Source organism: Dreissena polymorpha, chromosome 4 (genome assembly GCF_020536995.1).
Source record: "Dreissena polymorpha isolate Duluth1 chromosome 4, UMN_Dpol_1.0, whole genome shotgun sequence".
In the NCBI taxonomy this organism is placed as follows: domain Eukaryota; kingdom Metazoa; phylum Mollusca; class Bivalvia; order Myida; family Dreissenidae; genus Dreissena; species Dreissena polymorpha.
Window position 1 is genome coordinate 100,730,424 of NC_068358.1, and position 22,509 is coordinate 100,752,932.

The window sequence follows — 22,509 nt, forward strand, 5'->3', positions numbered from 1 at the left end:
TTCGTTTAGATTTTCCTTCTTTCACTATAATCCATACACATCATAAGTGTAATCTAAATCATTGTGTATTTTTGTTGTCACACAAACTATTTTCAATTTTCATTTATGTATCAAGCAGTAATGGACGCCTCACACATGACGACAAAGGCTCTGATTTCAGTACCGCTTGGCGGGATGTCGCTAATACAATATTTATCAGGCATTTTAATACTCGCCATGTTTACTAAACGCATGAAAGGTTGTGTATAAACCAAGCTTGCAGCACCACAAAGAAGCTTTTATTGTTGTCAACGCAAATTTTAAATCTTTTAAACTATGGCTCATACACCGCCACGGGAATGCACATGAATATTTTATCATAAGTCATGTCGTATACAGAACGTACATAAATGGCCGTACAGTGCTCCTATATCACTTGGTTATCCTTGCTCCTATATCACTAGGTTATCCGTTACGGCGACCGATAGCTTCCCACTGCAAAATCTGTCATACGCAGAGATAATAGCACTGAAATTGATTTTTATTTATAGTTCAGGCGCGGTGTTGCCTTGTATTCAGCAGACTGTTGTAATGGTGGCGGTCGATACATTAGAGAAGCGCATTCCAACAATTACCTCGGATAATATGGAAACAATCTAATGGAGCCGCGTTCTGTGAAAGATGGACTTAGGCTGAAAGCGTCATTACTTATTAGCCTTTGTGGTCTGTCTTTCAAAGAGCTGTGCCATAGTGACGGGTTGTTACATCTTGTGTGAAGTTATCAATACATTAGCTACAGTAAAACATATGAATTGTCATATTTTGCTTGGTATGTAGTAGACAAAATTACAACTGTGGGCTAAAATGCTAATTTTATTGATATACCATTCGTTGTCATGGGCAATTTAGTACAATTAACGACTGAGGGAGGTATAAGGTCCGTTCGAACATGAGATTGGCATCTACAGCCATTATAGAACAAATATTATTTGAACCATCGTCTATGTTTGTGGCAACACGACAATGTTCATACTTAAAGCCAATGTATTTTAAATTAGCTCTTTATGAAACTTTTTAAATTCAAAGTTTGTGGATTCACCATAATAGTTGCGAGTAGTGGCGTTAATATCATGCGGATTAAAGACAAAAGATGATATATTAATCGCCGCTGTGGCTACTGTCATTTGTTTGGATTAAATTATTGTTAATAAATCATAGATGCCAGATGTTTACGTGGTCTAATTGCAGTGATTTGTTTTGCTTAATAATGAAATTAATTATATTAGACGTGGAATTTCCAGCACAATTAAGACAAACAGCCAGTTAACAGTGAAGAAATAATTTTGATTGACCGGCGTACATTCTTGTTATATTAGGAACGGACTATGCTTATTAATAATTCAACGGTATACTGGAGTACTTAGTGTGGTACAATGTTTTCCTGGAAGCAAATTTACAGTAAAAAGAGACCAAACATAGCTCTATGTTATATTTAGATGGCATTTTAGAGAATTACCACGCGTGGCTGCTATAGATCTACTTAGGGGTGAGACAAAGTTCAGACAGGAAACGTGTTGGTTTAGTACAAATAAGACATCGGATATAAAATAGTGAAAACCTAAGGTTTTACATGCATTTACACAATGTGATTATTTAAAATATTTACATCGTTAAACTTTAAGTATTGACCGGGTGCTTTAAAATATTTTGTTTATTACCTCACGCAATGGAGACGCGTGTTGCATTGCCACACGCAAGAATATGCGTGTTTAATCTCCTAACACAAAGGACATTCAAGTTAAATTGCCTCACGCAAAGAGTATGCATGTTTAATTTCCTAACACAAAGGCCATTCGTGTTTAATTGCCTCACGCAAAGAGCGAACGTGTTTAATTTCCTGACACAAAGGACATTCGTGTTTAATTGCCTCACGCAAAGTGTATGCGTGTTTAATTTCCCAACACAAAGAGCATTCGTGTTTAATTGAACAACGCAAAGAACATGCGTGTTTAATTTCCTAACACAGAGGACATTCGTGGTTAATTGCCTCACGCAAAGAGCACACGTGTTTTTGTCGTTGTTGAATGCCGTCTGTGTTTCTGTAATACAGGACGCCAGTTTCATGTCAGATTGTTTAAATTCTTGCTTTACGTAAGCATAAGACAACTATTTAAAGCCAGACATTTGAAACAAAAGCATTCACGAAGCACATGCGTTCTAATGATAGTTCATGACGTTTACTTTTGTAACGACATATCACTTGCATTTAATTATTTATATGCACGAAAGCGTTTCGTGCGAATGAAATATACCTACGCTGGGTACAAACAAAGTGCACTTAATATGTATACGTAAAATACAACACCAGCCATACACTTTGGAACAAACAAGACTAAGTTATTGAACATAGTTTGGCACTTGATCTTCATTGTATCTGTTTTATTACCCAATACTATAAGGTGTTGATTGCTGATGCTTTCTCTTCCAACCTATCGATTATGATTTACTGATTACCAGCACTGGCGACAGTCAAGTACTGTAGGAGAACTCTTCCAACCTATCGATTATGATTTACTGATTACCAGCACTGGCGACAGTCAAGTACTGTAGGAGAACTCTTCCAACCTATCGATTATGATTTACTGATTACCAGCACTGGCGACAGTCAAGTACTGTAGGACAACTCTTCCAACCTATCGATTATGATTTACTGATTACCAGCACTGGCGACAGTCAAGTACTGTAGGAGAACTCTTCCAACCTATCGATTATGATTTACTGATTACCAGCACTGGCGACAGTCAAGTACTGTAGGAGAACTCTTCCAACCTATCGATTATGATTTACTGATTACCAGCACTGGCGACAGTTAAGTACTGTAGGACAACTCTTCCAACCTATCGAATGCGATTTACTGATTACCAGCACTGGCGCGACAGTCAAGTACTGTAGGACACGCACATGAAGCTTCAACTCTGTACAATTAGCCTCCTTCAGGGAAAACTGGACTAATGCAGTAACCACAGGCGGATCAAGGACGGTTGCTTTGAATGTATTTTATGAAAAGGAAGTCTTATAGAAAATCCAGTTTACGTGGAAAGCGCATAACCCATGAACATGTTTCCCATAGCAAGGCTCATATGACTAAAGCAATGGTGTCACACTCAAAAACTGAATGGACAGGGACGTTGTGCCTGAACTCTTAACAATATTTTAGAAAATCTGTGTTCATTAAAGTGTCGCACCAGATTAGCCGTTAGCAGTCCGAACAGGCTTATCAGGGATTACACTTCACGATTAGACTGTTTTTTCGTTGAGAAGGGACTCAGATAATTACAGATAATTACCTAAATGCGGTAAATGTCGTCCCTTTTTGGCCTGTGTGAACGGCAACGGCTAATCTCGTACGACACTTAACATACATTCAATAAACCCCGTCTTTAAAAAACGAGGCGCAAATGTCTTTGTGTAAGGCTGTGTTCTATATTACGATAATTCATCTCTTTCGGTCCTTACAGATCGCACATGCCAAAAATAAAATGGGTTAAATACCAAGTTACTTGCTTTCACAATGGTAAAAAATATTGAATTATCCGAACATGCTTGCAGGTCCGATCCCTACATCAGTCTATATTTCCTGATTTTTTGCAAGAGAATACTTCCGTTATAAAGGAATGTTTCATATATTTTTTCGTGTTTTATGTTCCTCATTAAATGCCTTATATTTATAGATGCGAAAGTCGGAACTAAATACCTCAAGATAAAAACAAAATAAAAAGAAAACAATTGTATCGTCACCTGTGCTCGAGTTGTATTTTTACAAAATACCACGAAAACAACAGTACACATTCGAATCATGCGATCGTTTCGCGTTTGTAACGCACTAGATTTGTATCAATTTCGAATGAAGACTACTCATAAACGAAATTTGTGTCAATATGATGCTCGTCATGCGTGTTATTTCGCCTACAAAAGTACTCTGTTAATTTTATTTTTGAAAACGTGAAAAAAGTTGGAATATTGTCATTTTGAAAATCTGATGACAGGTTCCTTTGAGCCTCAACGAGCTTTTTTAATAATGTCAAGGTTAAGATAACATTCAACTGTCTGGCCATTTGCAGTTTCAGTCAAAATAATGAACACTGTTTAATTTTGAACTTCAAATCAACCTACCTTTTTTCTGCGCCGCATAAGTCCTTTGTTTAAACGCTACAAGACAGTCATTAAATAAATGCACATAACGTCTAGTTTAATACATGTTTTTTCTTAGTCATAAAAACGTACAAAACTGAGTTTTGAGTTCACTGCTTCTTAACGTTAACTGGCTTGGTGTAAGTCCGAACGCAACCCTATGTAGCAACGATGAATCAAGTTCACTGTTTCTTTACGTCAACTGGATTCGTTTACGTCCAAACGCTATCCTATGTAGCAACGATGAACTCAATATGTCACTATAAATTTCCTTTTCTATTGTTTAGCGCTGATCAGAATACGTTTATATTTTTTCATCCCAATTCTCAGTCCAGAACGAAAATGATACTGATTTAAGCGTAAAATACAACGTCATTATGGTGTGGATAGCAACCAGATATCGCGCTACAATCGCCTCGCCAACAAGGGATAGAACACGCAGCAGTGATTATAAAATATGCATTGCATTGAAGCCATAAATACTGCTGCAAAATGTCAAAATGAATATTTGCACGCTAATAAATCATTAACAGCTTCCTGTCTAAAATCATTGTTGTTGGTGCTAAATAATCAAGGAAGAACAAAATTGAGTAATTAGTCAAAGTATAATGAAACAGGAAATCGAAGGGAAGTGTTCACTGTTTGCCAAATAAACAGTTTGATAACAAGTGCTATAGAATAAAAAAACAACTGCGTTCATTTTTTTAACAGAGTATTCTACACTAAGAAAACTGTCAAATATATATGAACCGTGCTCTTCTGAAAAGGGAATTTAATACATGTGCGTAAAGTGTCGTCCCAGATTAGCCTGTGCAGTCCACACAGGCTTATCTAAATCAGGGACGACACTTTCCGCCTAAACTGCATTTTTGATAAGAAGATACTTTCTTTAAACGAACAAAATCATTTACGGGGAAAGTGTCGTCCCTGATTAGCCTGTGCGGACTGCACAAGCTAATCTGGGACCACACTTTACGCACATGCGTTAAACCCCTTTTAACCGAGCACGGCCCATATGTAAGTTTATTGATAATCAACAATCGAAATCGGAAAAATAATACACCATACAGGAAAGGTAATGTTTCCTCCGAGATACACCATACAGGAAAGGTGAGGTTTCCTCCGAGATACACCATACAGGAAAGGTGATGTTTCCTCCGAGATACACCATACAGGAAAGGTAATGTTTCCTCCGAGATACACCATACAGGAAAGGTGAGGTTTCCTCCGGGTACTACGGTGTCCCCCACAACACAAGACAACTCCACAATGGAATATCATCCAGCAAAAACTTAGTAGCTGATATGGTAGCTATAGTTCAAAAAGCGTCCCAACGATCGTGAATCTAGGAAGTTAATTAGGTAGGAGTGCTCGGGGACACTCATGTACACACTTGCAGCCTCAAGCGCGAAAAGACCAAATAAACTTCGAAATAAACATACACTCGTCGATTTTTTATTAAAAAAACGTGTAAGACCGATACACTTTTCAAATGTTAAATAAAAAAAAGCAATTCCGTGGGCTAGAAGTAGCATGTCCGCTTTTGCTTCTAAAGGTACTAGGAACTCCATTGTATGCATATTTTTCTGTTTTCTTTAAAATACATTACCTATTTGAAACTATGCCAAATATTTCAGTTGTGTTACTAAATATATGTAATGGAATTTAACAAAATCTGTGAACACGTAATTGTTCATTTAAAGTTAATCTAAATAAGAACGAAAAATCGTCGATAAAACTGCCGCGAGATGTTGAGATTTACATTGTGCAATATCATTTTTTGCAATTAGTTTCTTAGTTTCATTGAATTTGGCTATAATTCATACAGCGAAACCAAACTTGCGCTGATTTATGCTTTTTGGAATGCTTTATGGGTCATTCAAACGAGGAGTTTTATAAAATATTCAAGACCGTTTCGTTAACACGTCGAATGAATAATATCGAGTTAGTTAGTGGCGTTTAAAACATGTATCCAGATAAAGAACTTGACTTTAGAAATCAACAACAAATATTTAGTGATTAATAAATAATAATAATAGTAAATTAAGCAGACACAAACAATCAACAAAAAGAACTAGAATGTTGCATCCCATTGAACATGTTCTCCTTATTATCCCCGCCGAAATTTCGGAAGGGGATATAGTCATAGTCACCGTCCGTCCGTCCGTCTGTCCGTCCGTCTGTACATCCTTCCGTCCGAGACTTTGTCCAGAGCAAAACTCCAAATCTATTCAATGGATTTACTTTAAACTTAGAATATAAACAGATTGCAACTATGAGAAGTGCAGTGACCAAGAACCATAACTCTACATTAGTTTTTGAATCATCTCCCTTTATATAATTTCAAAGTAAATTTTTGTCCGGAGCATAACTCTAAATCTTCTGAAGGGATTTACTTGAAACATGAAATATAAACAGATGGCAAGTATGATAAGTGCAGTGACTAAGAACTAGTACACTATCTACCTTAGTTTTTGAATTATATTCCTTTATTTAATGTCAAAGTAATTTTTTGTCCGGAGCATAACTCTAAATCTACTGAAGGGATTTACTTGAAATTAGAAATATAAACAGATGGCAACTAGGAGAAGTGCAATGAACACGAACCATAACTCTATCGGCTGTATTTTTTTAATTATCTCCCTTTATTTAGTTTCATAGTAAATTTGTACCCGTTCTGTCCGGACCATAACTCTAAATCTACTGAAGGGATTAACTCTAAATCTACTGAAGGGATTAACTTGAAATTTCAAATATAAACAGATGACAACTAGGAAGAGTGCAGTGACCAAATAATATAACTCTATCTACCTTAGTTTTTTTAATTATCTTCCTTATACTAATTTTACAAAAATCTTTTAATTTGAACATTGAAGTATTCACTGTAAAATGAATAGATGAGTTTATGGAAAAATACAGTGATCAAGAACAATAACTGTTTATAGTATTCTTTTTTTTAATTATCTCCCTTTTTTAATTTCCATATATTTATTCTCTACAGCATAACTCCAACACTATATAACTAATTGATCCTTGAAATATAAATAGATGACACAGGTGCCATGTTGTACAAATAGTATTCTACTCTCTAAAACAAATGTTCTCATACAACAAACACATTTCGGCGGGGAAGGCCATGTTAACATGGCTCTTGTTTTATTTTGAAATGAGACTCATTCTGGGAAAACTGGGTTAATAAATGCGTGTAGAATATTCACATGCATTGTTTTATATCACGAATAAATGACAAATATCAACGAAACAATCATTTTAAAACAAGAACACACAAGTATTGACTTGTGCATCCCACCTACTTATTCATGACATTGCATAGCACACATTTTGATGACGCCAATATACACAAACAATCACGTTTACGCTGTTTTCGCTTTTTTGAAATTACAAAAAAAAGATATAACTTCAAATTCATGATAAATTATCCATTCAATTATGCGGTCCAATATTTCTTCGATAAAGAAATTGCCGTTTATCAAAAGTGGCACTAGCAGTAGTCCGGCACCATGGGCACGGGTTACGACAATTGCGTGTACGTTGTTTTACCGAACTAGCGTTTCTTAAAACCAATCGAATGCCATACATAATTTACGATCATCGAGAATCGTAAATATTGATGAAACGGCTCCCGGGAGGCCCATAGTCCATAATTATTAATGAAGACATGAAATTTGACAAAACAGAGCTATACGTTATTGTGCAAATGAGCCTCGCTCTGGGAAAACAGGTTTTAATGCATTTGCGTAAAGTTTCGTTCCAGATTAGCCTGTTAAGTTCGCAAAAACGAAGCTCAATTATCAACAAGGGCTTGAACAAAACAAAACTATTCTATTGTATTATCAACGTGTATGCTGGAAAAAACATTTGGCAGATTACTCACAAGTAATATTATATCATTTGTGTAAGTTCATAGAATATGATCGCACATATTCTTGAGGCCGTTGCTGAATGAAGCCAGATCGTTTTCTACCGCATCAGTGCTTTGTTTGTGAAAATTATGGCCGCGATACTAAGACTGTTATGCATGTATAGTTGGAATAGACATGTGAATAGAGATGTGGGGGAAGGGGGGGGGGGGGGCAAGCTGGGATACGTAACTAATGTACCTCATAGTTGTTTTGATCTTTTACAACAATATTTAATTTTTAATTATATAATGTACATATTTTATACGCGATTTTTCGAATGACTATCATTTAGTTATATTATTCCATCACAAAAACATTCTTAATTTATATGCGTACCTGAACGCTGCCTTTACGGGACTCTGTATCCATAGACCCGCGTATGGAGGCGTTTTCCTGTTGTATGGACATGTGACGTAATATGGGCGGCACGTGACGCGGGGAACTGACGTCACGCTGGGGGCTTCGGTAGCCAACTGAATTTTGCGACAGTTTCCTACATGGTGATTTCTGAAGGCAAATCTTTTGCGTCGGAGTCGAACCAATGTCTCTTGTATGAGTGTTTAAACTATTTGCAGCATCGCTAGATTTAGTTTTGGATTCCATAGGATGGACATTCTCCGCTGGCATTATTTCCTCAAAAAAGCACGTAATACGGTCGTTATCAATTTCCAAATCGGGTCGTGAGTTATAATTTCCGTCTCTCGTAGTGTTGCCAGCGTAAACCGTATCATTTGAGCGCTCACTATTTGAACTGCTAGTGGACGACGTTGCCCGACATAAGGACGGTCTATGGCGTAGCGTTGTTAAATTTTTTATGTCATCGGACGTGATTTGTATCGAAGACAGATATTGGGGAACAAACATTTTTGTGTGAGCGCTATGTTGAATTGATATATCTTCTGCCGCCATGTTTCAATACAAAAGGAGTTGCGTAACACAAAAGAGAACTTTGCAAAATATTCAACACGGCGTACAATTGTCATACATTTTTCACAAAGATGCCTCCTCTAGATCCATTTTAATCGTTTATTCTCTTTGATAAACAATACGCTTTTGACAATCCATATAACGGCTGTCACTATCCATATTTCACCAATCGGCATATTGTTCATTTCATAAGTTTCTATCCATTCGACAGACCGTTTTGCAACCGAGGATCACACATCTATATACATCTGACAACGAACTCAACGACTCGTGTTGATCAGCTTTAAAAATAATCGATTGTAGCAAACAATGAAATTCCAGAAATTCCAGAAATGCACTCAGTATAGAAATTATTTGAGTCGAGATCTGAAAAAACTGGGCTTAATGCATGTGCGAAAAGTGTCGTCCCAGATTACTGTGCAGTCCGCACAGGCTAATCAGGGACGACACTTTCCGCCTAAACTTGATTTTCGGTAAGGAGGGACTTCCTTGAAACTCAAAAATACCATAAAAGCGCAAAGTGTCGTTCCTGATTAGCCTGTGCGGACTGCACAGGCTAATCTAGGACGACACTTTACGCACATGCATTATACCCATTTTTTTCAGAACACGACTCATTTTGTCCATCTACTACTTTCAGAACAGAACTCAAACTATAACGTAAAATTAGTTAATCTTATTCCGTTCAGTATTAATTGTATATGTGTCAACACTGATTGGCTGGTTTTGAATGTTGCATGAATTAGTTTCTGTCTACATTAACCCATTCATGCCTAGCGTCCTGAAAAAAGGACATTGCAAACAGCGTAGACCCAGATGAGACGCCGCATGATGCGGCGTCTCATCTGGGTCTGCGCTGTTTGCTTAAAGGAATTTCAGTAAGTAATATTCTAAATATAGAAATAAATATACTAGACATCCCTAATTTTGAAGATAAATTGATCCAATTTAGAAGGATGATAAAGTCCACTAGACATAAATGGGTTAAGCTAGTGATTCCAATAAAAAGAAAGCCACAAGTCGTACATTCTCTTGCTATATTTACACAAACGGTAACAGACGAGAACCACTCTTGGTTTCAGCTTAACTCACCAAAATACGAGGGAGGAAGGTTTAATAAGTTCAGTATAATTGCATAAATATATATTGGATAATTAAATTGTCAAGTCAAGATAGAAAATATGTTTGATCACTCGGTAATGCCCTGTTATCAATCAATAAACAACTTGTGTTTTTGGCGTTAAGTTATAAAAATGATTACTCTCCACTGATTAATCCTTTTACAAAACAAAACAACACAAATAATCGGAATATTTTGTTTAAAAAACGATTCAAAACGGCGTTCTTTCTATGAATTGCATCGCATTATTTAATATTTGAATGTTAATACAATTAATAAGAATAAGTTCGTGTATTTTCAATGAATAATTGTATGAGCCTCGCTCCAGGAAAACTGGTGCTTCAGGATAACACGTGCGTTAAGTGGCGTCACAGATTAGCTTGAGGAGTCGTGACAGGCTCATCAGGTACGACACATTCCGCTGTTATGGAATATTTTATTTAAAGGAAGTTTCTTCTTAACGAAAACTTAATGGAGAGGAACACTATTGTCCGTCAGTAACAAGTGCGAACAGAGGACTAACTTTCAGCACATAGACTATGCCAGGTTTTCTGAAAGTGATGCTCATACATTGAGATGTGTTTGATCCGATTGTTAAAACAGATGCTTATTTATATCGAACTTCCAGTTAATTACAGCCGTTTTTTACTGCGAAAATATACACACAAAAATTCCAAGACTATCGTTGATTTTAAGAACTGAAATAGTTCTCATAGCAAAATATAACAGAAAAACATATCATTGACGTTCTTACACACATTGATTATATAAGAGCAATGCAACTTAAGAAATCACCGCGGTTATTGTTTCGATAAATCATTCAAATAAATCCTTTACTATCATCACATTATTTGTGGTATATTTAATCCCATTCCACTCAAATCTCCTATGTATTCCCGTATTAAACACTTCTCCTGTTATTCCACTTTGCCCCAATAGATTGCACATATAACTAGTGTTCTTCCGAAGTTTCGAGCCAATTAAAGGTGTATGGTAGACTGGAAAGTGTCAGCCAGAGAAGATCCTGAACGAATAATCAATATCGCCAAGTATTGTATTAAGGCGCTCAGAAATGAAATGCTTTGCCGTTTGATTGGAATTGCCATTGTTCCAACATAGTCGTTCGGCATCAATAACTTTCTATTTTCGAGATGACTCTGTGGTTTGTTGATAAATTAAATCCGCGAGTGTATCTGAAATATTTTAATAGAGATTTGTCGATAACATCGATTATTTTTGGCCTAGAATTCCAGAAAATTTGACATTCCAGTTGATGTTTGTGTGAATTTTTTATTCATTAAATAATTGATCATGTGAGCCTCGTTCTGAGAAAACAGGGCTTAATGCATGTGCGTAAAGTGTCCTCCCATATTAGCCTGTGCAGTCCGGACATGAGTCACGAATGTAAATTACAGTATAATTGCAGTTCACACCCAGACAAATCAATGTATGTACCTTATTTACCCTTAAAATCTCAAAAACAAGCATGGGGTACAAATTATATCATCAAATATGCTATTTAAATAACTGACGCCTGGAAAAAAAACAAGTATATGTCAACATGACATCGAAATGTGATCAATTTTTCCGTTAATTTATAAATTAGATTAAAAATGTTCCAAATAGCGGGTATACGTTGCATTTGAGGGAATATCGATTTGAATTTACGAGTGATGATATGAAATATATTTGTTATGATCACGAGTGAATTGAAATCGTTATTCCAGCGATCCAACAAATGTTCTTTTTATTTTAATTCATTCAAATGATTTTTTTTAATGATGACGTCATGATAAAAAAAACAACCTCATTTCAAAGAAAGAACAGTGAAAATATTCGAGAATAATCACTGTTATTTTTCACTGTTTGAAACAGTGAATTATCAGTTTTAACTCAATAAATTTTCTCTATAAACCGCTTGAAATGATAAAATAATTTATAATATCAACAAGGTAGATGTTCTCATGACGAAATAATTATTTATTTTAAACGACCGATAAGAATATACAATGGATAACATAACATAACACATTTTTCCAATTCTTGGAGCTACTTTCAGTCATTATATAAGGATGTCGACTGCAGTGTTTACTTATAAAATATGTGCATTATGTTCCTCCGTCACATTAGTTTGTTTTCGTGACGTCACAATACCGTTATTGACGTCAGTTTAGCGACGTCGTTACCAAGACTTCAAACTGGGTTCAAAAACAAAAGAATGGCGCGTTCATGCGGTGCGAAGCCACTTGCAATCGCAGCAATGAATGAAGAATGTTAATTTTTTTAATTACATTTTACTACCAATGACGTCCGAACCAACATTTAGTTCCCTGCGGACGCTAGGTCCACTCGACATTCTAGAGCGACTGTACCAGTTTGACCGACAGTCCGAGTTCCAGCCGCGGGCGCATCTGTACATACTGACAGACGAGTGTCACCTGAGCGCGCCACTCAGTCACGTGATGGCGGACCTTTCCCACACGTGTCTGACTACGTACTTCTACCCACACGCAAGCGCGGTCAATGTGTCTTGGACAAGAAGGTAAATGGAGGTCTTACACTCACTAATATAATGATGTGTGCACAAGAAACTGCAAAAATATCATTATTAATTTTTGAAAGTCGAAAAGTATAGCGATCGATTTATGCGCATTTTTATTCTTTAACAGTAAATTTTAAGAAATGTAATCATATAAGTCTTATTGAACATTTTTTTTTTACAAATTTTCGATGCCTACCTTCATTTTCATTCATATTTAAATATAAACAATTTAAGTTATTTTAATAATGTACATACGCCCGTTACGCAATAAAGAGGGGGAACAGTATATCATACAAGAGCACTTATTTGGTGAGTACTTCTTTTCGTAACGCAGCGATATTTACGCTAAAACTCGCGTCACAAGACTATAACGACCTTCTGCAACAACCAGCACTCACTTATTGTCATGAAAAGATTGAAATTCGCATAATGAACGTAAATTATTTTTCTAAAAAAAGTTATTCTTATATTCCATTTGTTTTCAATCGGTTGCTTTGCTGAGTATTTTCTGCGATTTCGCAATATGCACTCATGAATCGCATCTTCTCAATAAATTTGCGCGGTACATTAATGGAATTAAACTGAATAGACCTAGCTGAAATGTAAAGCAGATATGCAAACAAAACCCGTGGGTATGATAATGTTCGTTAGAAACGCCATAAACACGCAACGAACACTGCACAAACAAAACGATTTGGTAACACTACAGACGCCGTTATGTCGGTGACAAAAACGTACCATTGCATTGATACCTCTTTAAGGTCACATAAATACTCAACATCAAGGAATATTATGCAAAATATTTCGTAAAATACATTTAACCCATAAAAAAAGCAATGTTCCTAATAGCGATAGCCAAAATTTCAACGCTATATCTGGTATGTTAATATAGATTTAACGAGATACAAAATGCTCGTTTTTATTGTTTGCGCCATATTATATTCCATGTAAATTTCCCTCGACGATATCTGGGCATTTACGAGCGAACGCGAGACTGGCTTTGGGCAGCGTCGAAAGAACGACGTATTCAGGAGAACTAGGTCGTGCTTCCGACGCTGCCCGAAGCCAACCTCGCGTTCGCTCGTAAATGTTGGGATATCGTCGCGAGAAATTCAAATGGAATATACATGTATTGTCACACAAACAAACAAGAGGGCCTGAAAGGCCCAAAGTCGCTCACCTGAGATAACAAGATATTATTGGGACAAATCTCCTGACCAAGTTTCATGAAGATCGGAAAATAAATGTGGCCTCTAGAGTGTTAAAGCCATGTTTTTCAACCAACCGGCATCATTTTTTAAACTCGTCCAAGATATTATCGGGATGAATCTTCCGACTAAGTTTCATGAAGATCGGACAGTAAATGTGGCCTCTAGAGTGTTAACAAGATTTTACTATAGCCATATTATGAAAAATGCCCCGTCCCTTGGAAGCCATGTTTTTCAAGCAAACATAATTATTTTCGAACTCATCCATAATATCATTGAGACCGATCTTCTGACCAAATTTCATGAAGATTTGACAATAAATGTGGCCTCTAGAGTGTTAACAAGGTTTTACTATAGCCATATATAGCCATAGTAGGAAAAATGCCCCGCCCCTGGTGGCCATGTTTTTAAAGCAACCAAAGCCATTTTCGAACTCATCCAAGATATCATTGGGACAAATCTCCTGACCAAGTTTTATGATGATCGGAAAATAAATGTGACCTCTAGAGTGTTAACAAGGTTTTACTATAGCCATATAAGGAAAAATGCCCCGCCCCATGGTGGCCATGTTTTTCAACCAACCGGCATCAGTGTCGAACTCGTCCAAGATATTATTGGGATAAATCTTCTGACCGAGTTTCATGAAGATCGGACTATAAATGTGGCCTTTAGAGTGTTAACAAGATTTTACTATAGCCATATATAGCCATATAAGGAAAAATGCCCCGCCCCTTGGCAGCAATGTTTTTCAAGCAAAGGTTACCATTTTAAAACTCATCCAAGATATCATTGGGACAAATCTTCTGACCAAGTTTCATAAAGATCGGAAAATAAATGTGGCCTCTAGAGTGTTAACAAGGTTTTACTATAGCCATATAAGGAAAAATGCCCCACCTCTTGGCAGCCATGTTTTTCAAGCAAACGTTACCATTTTCGAACTCATCCAAGCTATCATTGAGACCAATCTTCTGACCAAATTTCATGAAGATTGGACAATAAATGTGGCCTCTAGAGAGTTAACAATGCAAATGTTGACGCCGCACAACGGACAACTGACGACGGACAAAAGGCGATCACAAAAGCTCCACATGAAGGAACACTGATTTTTTTTATGTGTTTACTTTGTTTTTCGAAATATTGTACGAAATATACGTTGAACTTGAGTGTTTATGGGCCTTTAATGTTTAAGACCTCTAATGAACTTCGTTTAATATCGCCTTATTTCGTATATTTCCGTTAACCCGCACAGTTTCCGAGTACACGCGTAACACTGCCATAATTTGGTCAAAATCAAAGCACGATATTTGTTCTTATTTTCACCCCATCATACTAACTGCCTCCGTGGTGTATGGGAAAAGCAAAAGCTTTTGCAACCAATTGTCCCTGATTTGATTCTCGCGGAAGGCAAACTATTTTATCAACGTTTTTTTATGTCCCCCAGTCTATACTGGGGACATATTGTTTTTGCCCTGTCAGTTTGTTGGTTTGTTTGCGTCAAACTTTAACATTTGCCATAACTTTTGCAATATTGAAAATAGCAACTTCATATTTGGCATGCATGTGTATCTCATGGAGCTTCACATTTTGAGTGGTGAAAGGTCAAGGTCATCCTTCAAGGTCAAAGGTAAAATATATGGGGGGGGGGGGGGCATAGTGTTTCACAAACACATCTTTTTTTTTAAAATAATTACTTTATAACCATTCCAAATATTATAGCATTGTAAACAATAGATTAAATGACATTTAAAAAAGTGTGAATATGTCCATTTATGTCCAAATGTAATATTCCTGTATCGTGCAGTATAGAAAACGTATTCCAAGGTTTTGGTGAGTAATTCCTTCCTTTTGATTATGAATCATCCATCATTTACCTGTTTACTCTTACGTTTACAAAATTGAAGTACATGTATTATGTATGGAAACCTTGATACTCCGAATATCAATTAGTAGGTGGGCAACATGAACTAATCAATGTGAACTATTTCGGGCCCGATTGCTTTCGTTTACAAATTATGTACTACATGTTATTAATACTTTTAAGCAGTTAATGATGGTCTTATATTAGAACAATATTTATAATAAATTAATGCGAAATATAACATTCTCAATTGCAGCTTCAGTTGGTGTATACGGCGTATTACGAATTCATTTATGCAAACGTGGGTACCCTTGCAAGTGAAGCTGGAAGTGTGCAGTGAAACTAAAATATGTTTTTATTTTTTGATCGAAGATACATCAGGAAAAATGTCTTTGCTTTAAATTTGTATTTGTTTGCTGTCTTTATTGTTTAGACTTACGAGTTTCTGGTTTCCTGACGGGAGATAACAACCCTCGTGTGATTATATTTTCTTTATTTTACTTGTTACCTCTCATTTGCTATCATGAATGCATTTATATAAGGCATTTATGTATAAATATATACCGAATTAGTCTTGCTTTATCAATATTTTTTACGTAAGTAAATTTGTAATTGAATGGTTATGAAAAAGGGGGGGGGGGTAGATTGAGGGTCAGAAGTTTGTAATCTCTGAGAATCATGATTTTTTTAAATGGCTCTTTAAATTTGATGTTGTATGCAGAATACTATGGGACTAGAAAATGAACGACGAAAGAAAAGCAAAATTTCGTCTTGGAGTTCTAAAAGCTCAAGGACGCCATAATCTTCTAGAATCAAATTGACATAGAAACCGCAGAGTCGTTGAAAGATCAACGATCGAGTGGCCCATACGCATCGACAGGATGCCGGCATTGGGGTTTTGAAAATGTTCACACTAGAAGCTTTCGTTCTGTAACCCCTTTTTAGCAATAGACTTATGTAAGCTGCTTTATCCAGTTACGATTTATTCATATACATTGCAGACAGTTATTGAAGGACGCCTTACTTCGAAGTGCAATGCAGGACAGCGAGTTTTGTATCGTTGACCGCCTTGACAACACGATGCGCATGCGCAGTTCTCTACAGTTTGATGACGTCGACGCTGTACTATTTTTGTCCAACGATGCCAGAAGATTTCTCCATGTGCATAGCGAGTCTTTCGTAGACACCCTTGCTGTAATTTTGCAGACGACATCTAGACGTGTCTTGAAGATGCCGATTGAATTAAAACCCGACTGTGTTTGATGCCAATAAATACCATTTTATCCTCATTTTATACTTGATTTAATGTACTGGTTAGCTCAGTGGTAAGTACACGCGCTTCTATCCTGGGCGACCATGTTCATCCCTACTTCTGGTGCATGAAAGTTAAGTTCGTGGTCACCATTCCGTACAATGTGTGGATTTAATTCGTGTACCGGTTTTCCTACAGGTATACCGCTTTTCCCCACAACACAAATCAATATAAAAATTGAAAATATTCCGGAAAAAAAGTATGAAAATTGCAGCTGAAATTCACAAGTCCTGACTTCCATGCAGCAAGTTTATTACATGTGTGCGAGGGATCTGTGACTACCAAATGTATATACTTGTGACAACATAATGTTGACTGATGCGCGAAAGGACATCATAGGCTTTGAAATAAACACGCGCGCGCACATACATACGAAATGTAATCAGTTCTAAACACGATGTGATATATGTTTGTTTGTGTCTTATAAGTTGCGTCTGTCACAACACATCGGCTATCGGGCTTTGACATGTTACTAAAACGCTATCATAAAACATGTCTAAGCAACATGTGGACGGTTAGGCCTACTGTGTTATATGTTATTAAAAAAAACAGTTTTATTTATTCACTTATTGTCGGATATGCCAACATATTCGGATTACGGACAAAATCCCGCCGCTTATACGCATTAGATTTAAACATAGCAAGCACATTCGTTTTATTGATATCCCCGCCAAATAAATGTTGTTTATGGATGGGCGCGAATCTCTTGATATACGGTATAATCATAAAACATAATTGTCGGGTAATTGTTTGTATGCATTGCATTTTTCCTCATTGATATATATACACCCATGAAGTCTCATGTTGAAGTCTTGCCTGGTATCTGAGAGATAGCCCTGAGCTGTTACATCAAATAAAAACAAACAATTACTTGTATTAAAGAAAGTGTAGGGTTGTGGTTCTTGTGCATGGCCATTCTCCTAATTAATATCTCTACAACTATGAAGTTTTATGTTGATATCTTAAATTGAAAAAGAGTCGCCACCCTCAGATATTGGAATCATAACAAGGTTTTTAACTAAAATTTAGCATAGCCTGTATTCGCGGGCCGCGAAAATGTCAATTCCAAATTTCAAAAGTTTATATTTTCTTTTCAACAACTGTTTTAAAGGGACTGTCAACCACGAATAACCAAAAAATAAAAGTTCTTAAATACCGTGTTTTTTTTTAAAATTATTATATTGATTAAAATTTCACGACTGGTATATTACATTACTTGATAAAAGTTCATATTTTCAATATATTCGGTAATAAAATTTCGCGATGTGAAATCGAAAGTTCATCGCGAAAATAGGTGACATAACGATATACACACTATAAATAACGCAAGTAGATTGATCATTTTATATAAATAATATATACAATTCACTAAACATGCACAATTTGCATTCCTGGGTTTAGCACGTGACGATGATGATCAATCTTAAATACCGTGTTTTTTTTAAAATTATTATATTGATTAAAATTTCACAACTGGTATATTACATTACTTGATAAAAGTTCATATTTTCAATATATTCGGTAATAAAATTTCGCGATGTGAAATCGAAAGTTCATCGCGAAAATAGGTGACATAACGATATACACACTATAAATAACGCAAGTAGATTGATCATTTTATATATATATAATATATACAATTCACTAAACATGCACAATTTGCATTCCTGGGTTTAGCACGTGACGATGATGATCAATCTACTGGCGTTATTTATAATTAACTGGTAGTTACCTGGTAGACATACCCAGTAAAATATATTACCGAATGTACTGAAAATATGAAAACTTAACAAATTTTTTCAAGTAATGTTATATACCAGTCGTGATATTTTAATCAATATAAACTAATAATTGTAAAAATATACGGTATTTTACAACTTATATTTTTCTTCGTCGTCGTGGTTGACAGTCCCTTAAACCCTAAATTTGATTAACTTGAAAACAAAAGTCGTTATTACTCTTGAACCCGGCTTAGCAGTGAATTACACTGACAGAGCCAGGCACAGAATCATCCTATCAACAACAACGACGCTTTGACAAATGTAAATAAATGAAAAATACATACTCATTCTGATTGTATAGGAATTGGTTTTTAGGGGTAGGTGGTTGCATATGCATGCATTATGTGATATGTCCCGTTGTTTTAAAGGAATAAGACGCGAGCTCTCGATTAAGGGGAGAAAACTAAAAAATATTGTTGAAAGTCTGTTCTAGATTTATTCGGATGTACAAACAACTCGAAATATTGCTTGGTTATTGGCCGACTGTGAGGCGGCTGGACAGATTTTTTTTAAGTGATTTTTTTTGAAAGGTTGTCCAATTGCCCATAAGAGAACCAAGGGATGCTTTGGATTAAAGCTATTTTTTTACATTTTTTTGCGGCCCGCGAAGAAAGGCTATGATAAATTTGAGTTAATGACATTGTTATGATTACAATATCTGAGGGTGGCGATTTATTTCATGGCTCTTTGTCAATTTTTCTCTGATTAAAAAAGATGTTATATAATTATTTAAAAATATTGGGCTCATGGGCCCATATACTATCCAGGGTACGTTACTTCCACCTGTGGTAGATAACACGTCTCTGATATTTCTTGACACACTGCATCATACAATTATACACACATACAACATTAAAAAAAAAATACAAAAGACACATTAAATACAGTTTAATTTCTGAATTTATGCTACTCAATACCTTTCTGGTTCTAAATGTCTAGTGGGTAAGCTCTGACAGCTGAAATATGAATTATTTCAAGTGAAAGCTATAATTTAATACATGTTTTTTTCCGATAGCCCGTTCGTTTCAATACGGACATTTAAGAAAAGAAGAAAGAGTCATACCTCTTTATTCTATAACTAACTTACCAGGTACGGATTCCAATCGATGCATCCTAAATAATTGGATTTCTTGTATCAACTCCAAATAACTTTCTGCAACAATTTAACAGCGAATAACTCCCACTTGAGACAAACCAATACCACGGTGAAAGGGCGAATACCACAACTGTTCCGCTCACCGTCGAAATTTTATATTTCTGACAAGAGCACCGTATCCTTCTGTCAAAAACATGGCCGCAAACTTTTTGGCGAGCCCAGAAATGAAAGAAAAAAAACGAGAAAAGAAGGTAAGTTGGTAATACAAAGATATTCCAACGAACGAAGTATATACTTTACATCTAATTGCCGTTTACCGCATCAAAATTGAGTCGCTATTAACTTCAAAATAGTGAAAACAATTTGAGCATGTCGGTAAAGAAGTGACTTTCATGACGCAAAAAATCGTATTTTTGCGGATTTTAAACATTTTCAATGAAAGATTATTTTTTTTAAACGTTTTTTTATGGTAGAAGAATCAATATACATGTACCACACGTACATTATGGCATGCTTTATTGAATATAACTGTGATTTTTACATTTACACGTGTTAGCAAGTATGCACCGCTCAACACTGACATTATAGAAATATGAACACCGCTCAACAATGTCCGTAAAAGCACCGCATCTTTATGATTTTTTGGCACCGCTTTATTCTGATATGTTTTCTTTCAGAAGGAAGAGACGCTCAAATATATGTTTGAACAAAAAAAAGAGACTTTTTCCTCCGGTTGCTGAATATTACAATGTACTTTGAAAATATTTGGTTTTCAATTGTTTTTTAATACTTGACGGAAATAACTATACATGTATATGATTCAAACCCTTTACATCTCGTTAAAACGGACCGCGCTGTAATGTCTTATCTATGGAGACATGCACTCACAAGCTTCTATAGTCTCAAAAAAGTTTTTTTTTATATAATTGTAACCCCTTTGTTTCTGATATAAGTAGGCGAGAGCATCTTTGGTATATATCTTTGTTTTTTGCCACAAACACCAAATTCATATTTCAGTAAATTTAACCAATGCAACATCTTTTTGTACACTCTATACATAACTAGATTTATTATTTCCTTCGGTTAGTTTTACACCAACATTTGCTTATACCTTTTCATAATCGTAGCTGGACATCTTTTTTACTGATTATGAATCTGAAATCAATCAATAATAATTATCAATAACGATTGTATTTTACCACAACAATATAGATAAATTGAAACATGAGACTTAAACATGTGCCCTCCACGTACTGGAAAGCAAGACAATCGATCCCGGTGAACCTTTTTTGGTGCAAGCATGCCATCATTTTCAATATCAATTCTGGGACATGTAACTTTTATAAATGGAAGATTATCGTTTATAAATTCAGCTCACGATGGCTCGTTCTAGCTTATCATTTAAAACCATGTGCAGAATTTATAAATACGGTGTTTATAATCAGTGTTGCGCGGTGCATCGATATTTATGTAAGTGATGCGTGTTTTCACCAAACAATTAGGCCTTTAACAGATATTGAAACAAACAGGTTCGTATGGCATGTTCTTTTTATATATACAATGATTTAAGTCTGTTACATCAGGTCTGACACATCGACAATCATCTCATTTTTACATTTTTCTCACAAGTACGAATGGTGTCGAGCGCGACAAGACTTTTTGCAAACACTATTTCAAAGTCATGCTTAATATTTCACGACTGATCAACTTTTAAATAGACGACATATTGGTTCAGAAATTCGGTGGAGTGCTTCGCTAGTGGCAATCATTTTGCAGTCTCTTATAATTAAACATTTTTCACCCACTTACCTGATATTGCTTCGTCCTCCATGTTCCTTTTCGTCAGAAGGATACGGTGCTATTGTCAGTAGTATAAATTTTTTACGGTGAGCGGAATAGTTGTGGTAATCGCCTTATCACCGTGAATACATCGTGAAAAGCAACTTTCCTCTAATGGTTACACTATACCAAGTAGTGCGTACTGACACAATGTTTCGAGGATAAAAAGATAATTGAATATTTTTATAATACACTCGTCTTGATTGTTTTGTTGCGAGTGGTGCACAAGAATTCCTCACAATATTTTTACTCCTGTATAAATACGTATTTCGCAGCCATTTTGATACACTTCCGCGAGGAAATGTCGGAACGCTTCGTACTTCCGATGACGTCGTTTAGGTTACACATGTGAAAATTAAGTCCGCATTTGTTCGAATTGTTTGATGTCAAGTTTCACCAAGACCAATGTCCTTTTTTATATTTCACTATACATTTTAGGAAAGATAAGGTCGCACACCGTTGAAAAAAATCAGTATTAAAATAAACTAGATGTGTCGTAACAGAAAGTATTTACATTAGAAAGAACACACTGGTCCTTGTAGATATGAAGGCTGCCATTTTAAGATAAAATACATATGTGAGGCCAGACGCCACTAAAAATATTCTAGTGCAAAAAAAGTTTTTCATATTACGAAGAAATAAACATTTGATTTAAATTTCAAAACATATAATTAAATCTTTTAAATTATATGCATCACCCAACCATAAGTGCTGAATGTGTGAGCTTCCGTTA

General features: G+C 35.8%; 1 protein-coding gene across 1 annotated transcript; it reads left to right on the forward strand.

Annotated features, from left to right (window-relative positions):
* The first annotated feature begins 12,315 nt into the window (after positions 1-12,315).
* Positions 12,316-17,037, forward strand: LOC127879765 (uncharacterized). The gene is made up of 2 exons (XM_052426814.1): positions 12,316-12,682; positions 16,750-17,037. The coding sequence occupies exons 1-2, from the start codon at positions 12,405-12,407 to the stop codon at positions 17,009-17,011; spliced, it is 540 nt and encodes a 179-aa protein (XP_052282774.1). The 5' UTR covers positions 12,316-12,404; the 3' UTR covers positions 17,012-17,037.
* Positions 17,038-22,509: the final 5,472 nt, after the last annotated feature.

Coding starts and splice junctions, on each gene's coding strand:
- LOC127879765 (XM_052426814.1), top strand. CDS start 12,405: ATGAAGAATGTTAATTTTTTTAATTACATTTTACTACCAATGACGTCC. Junction 12,683..16,749: donor AATGTGTCTTGGACAAGAAG/GTAAATGGAGGT, acceptor TATACATTGCAG/ACAGTTATTGAAGGACGCCT.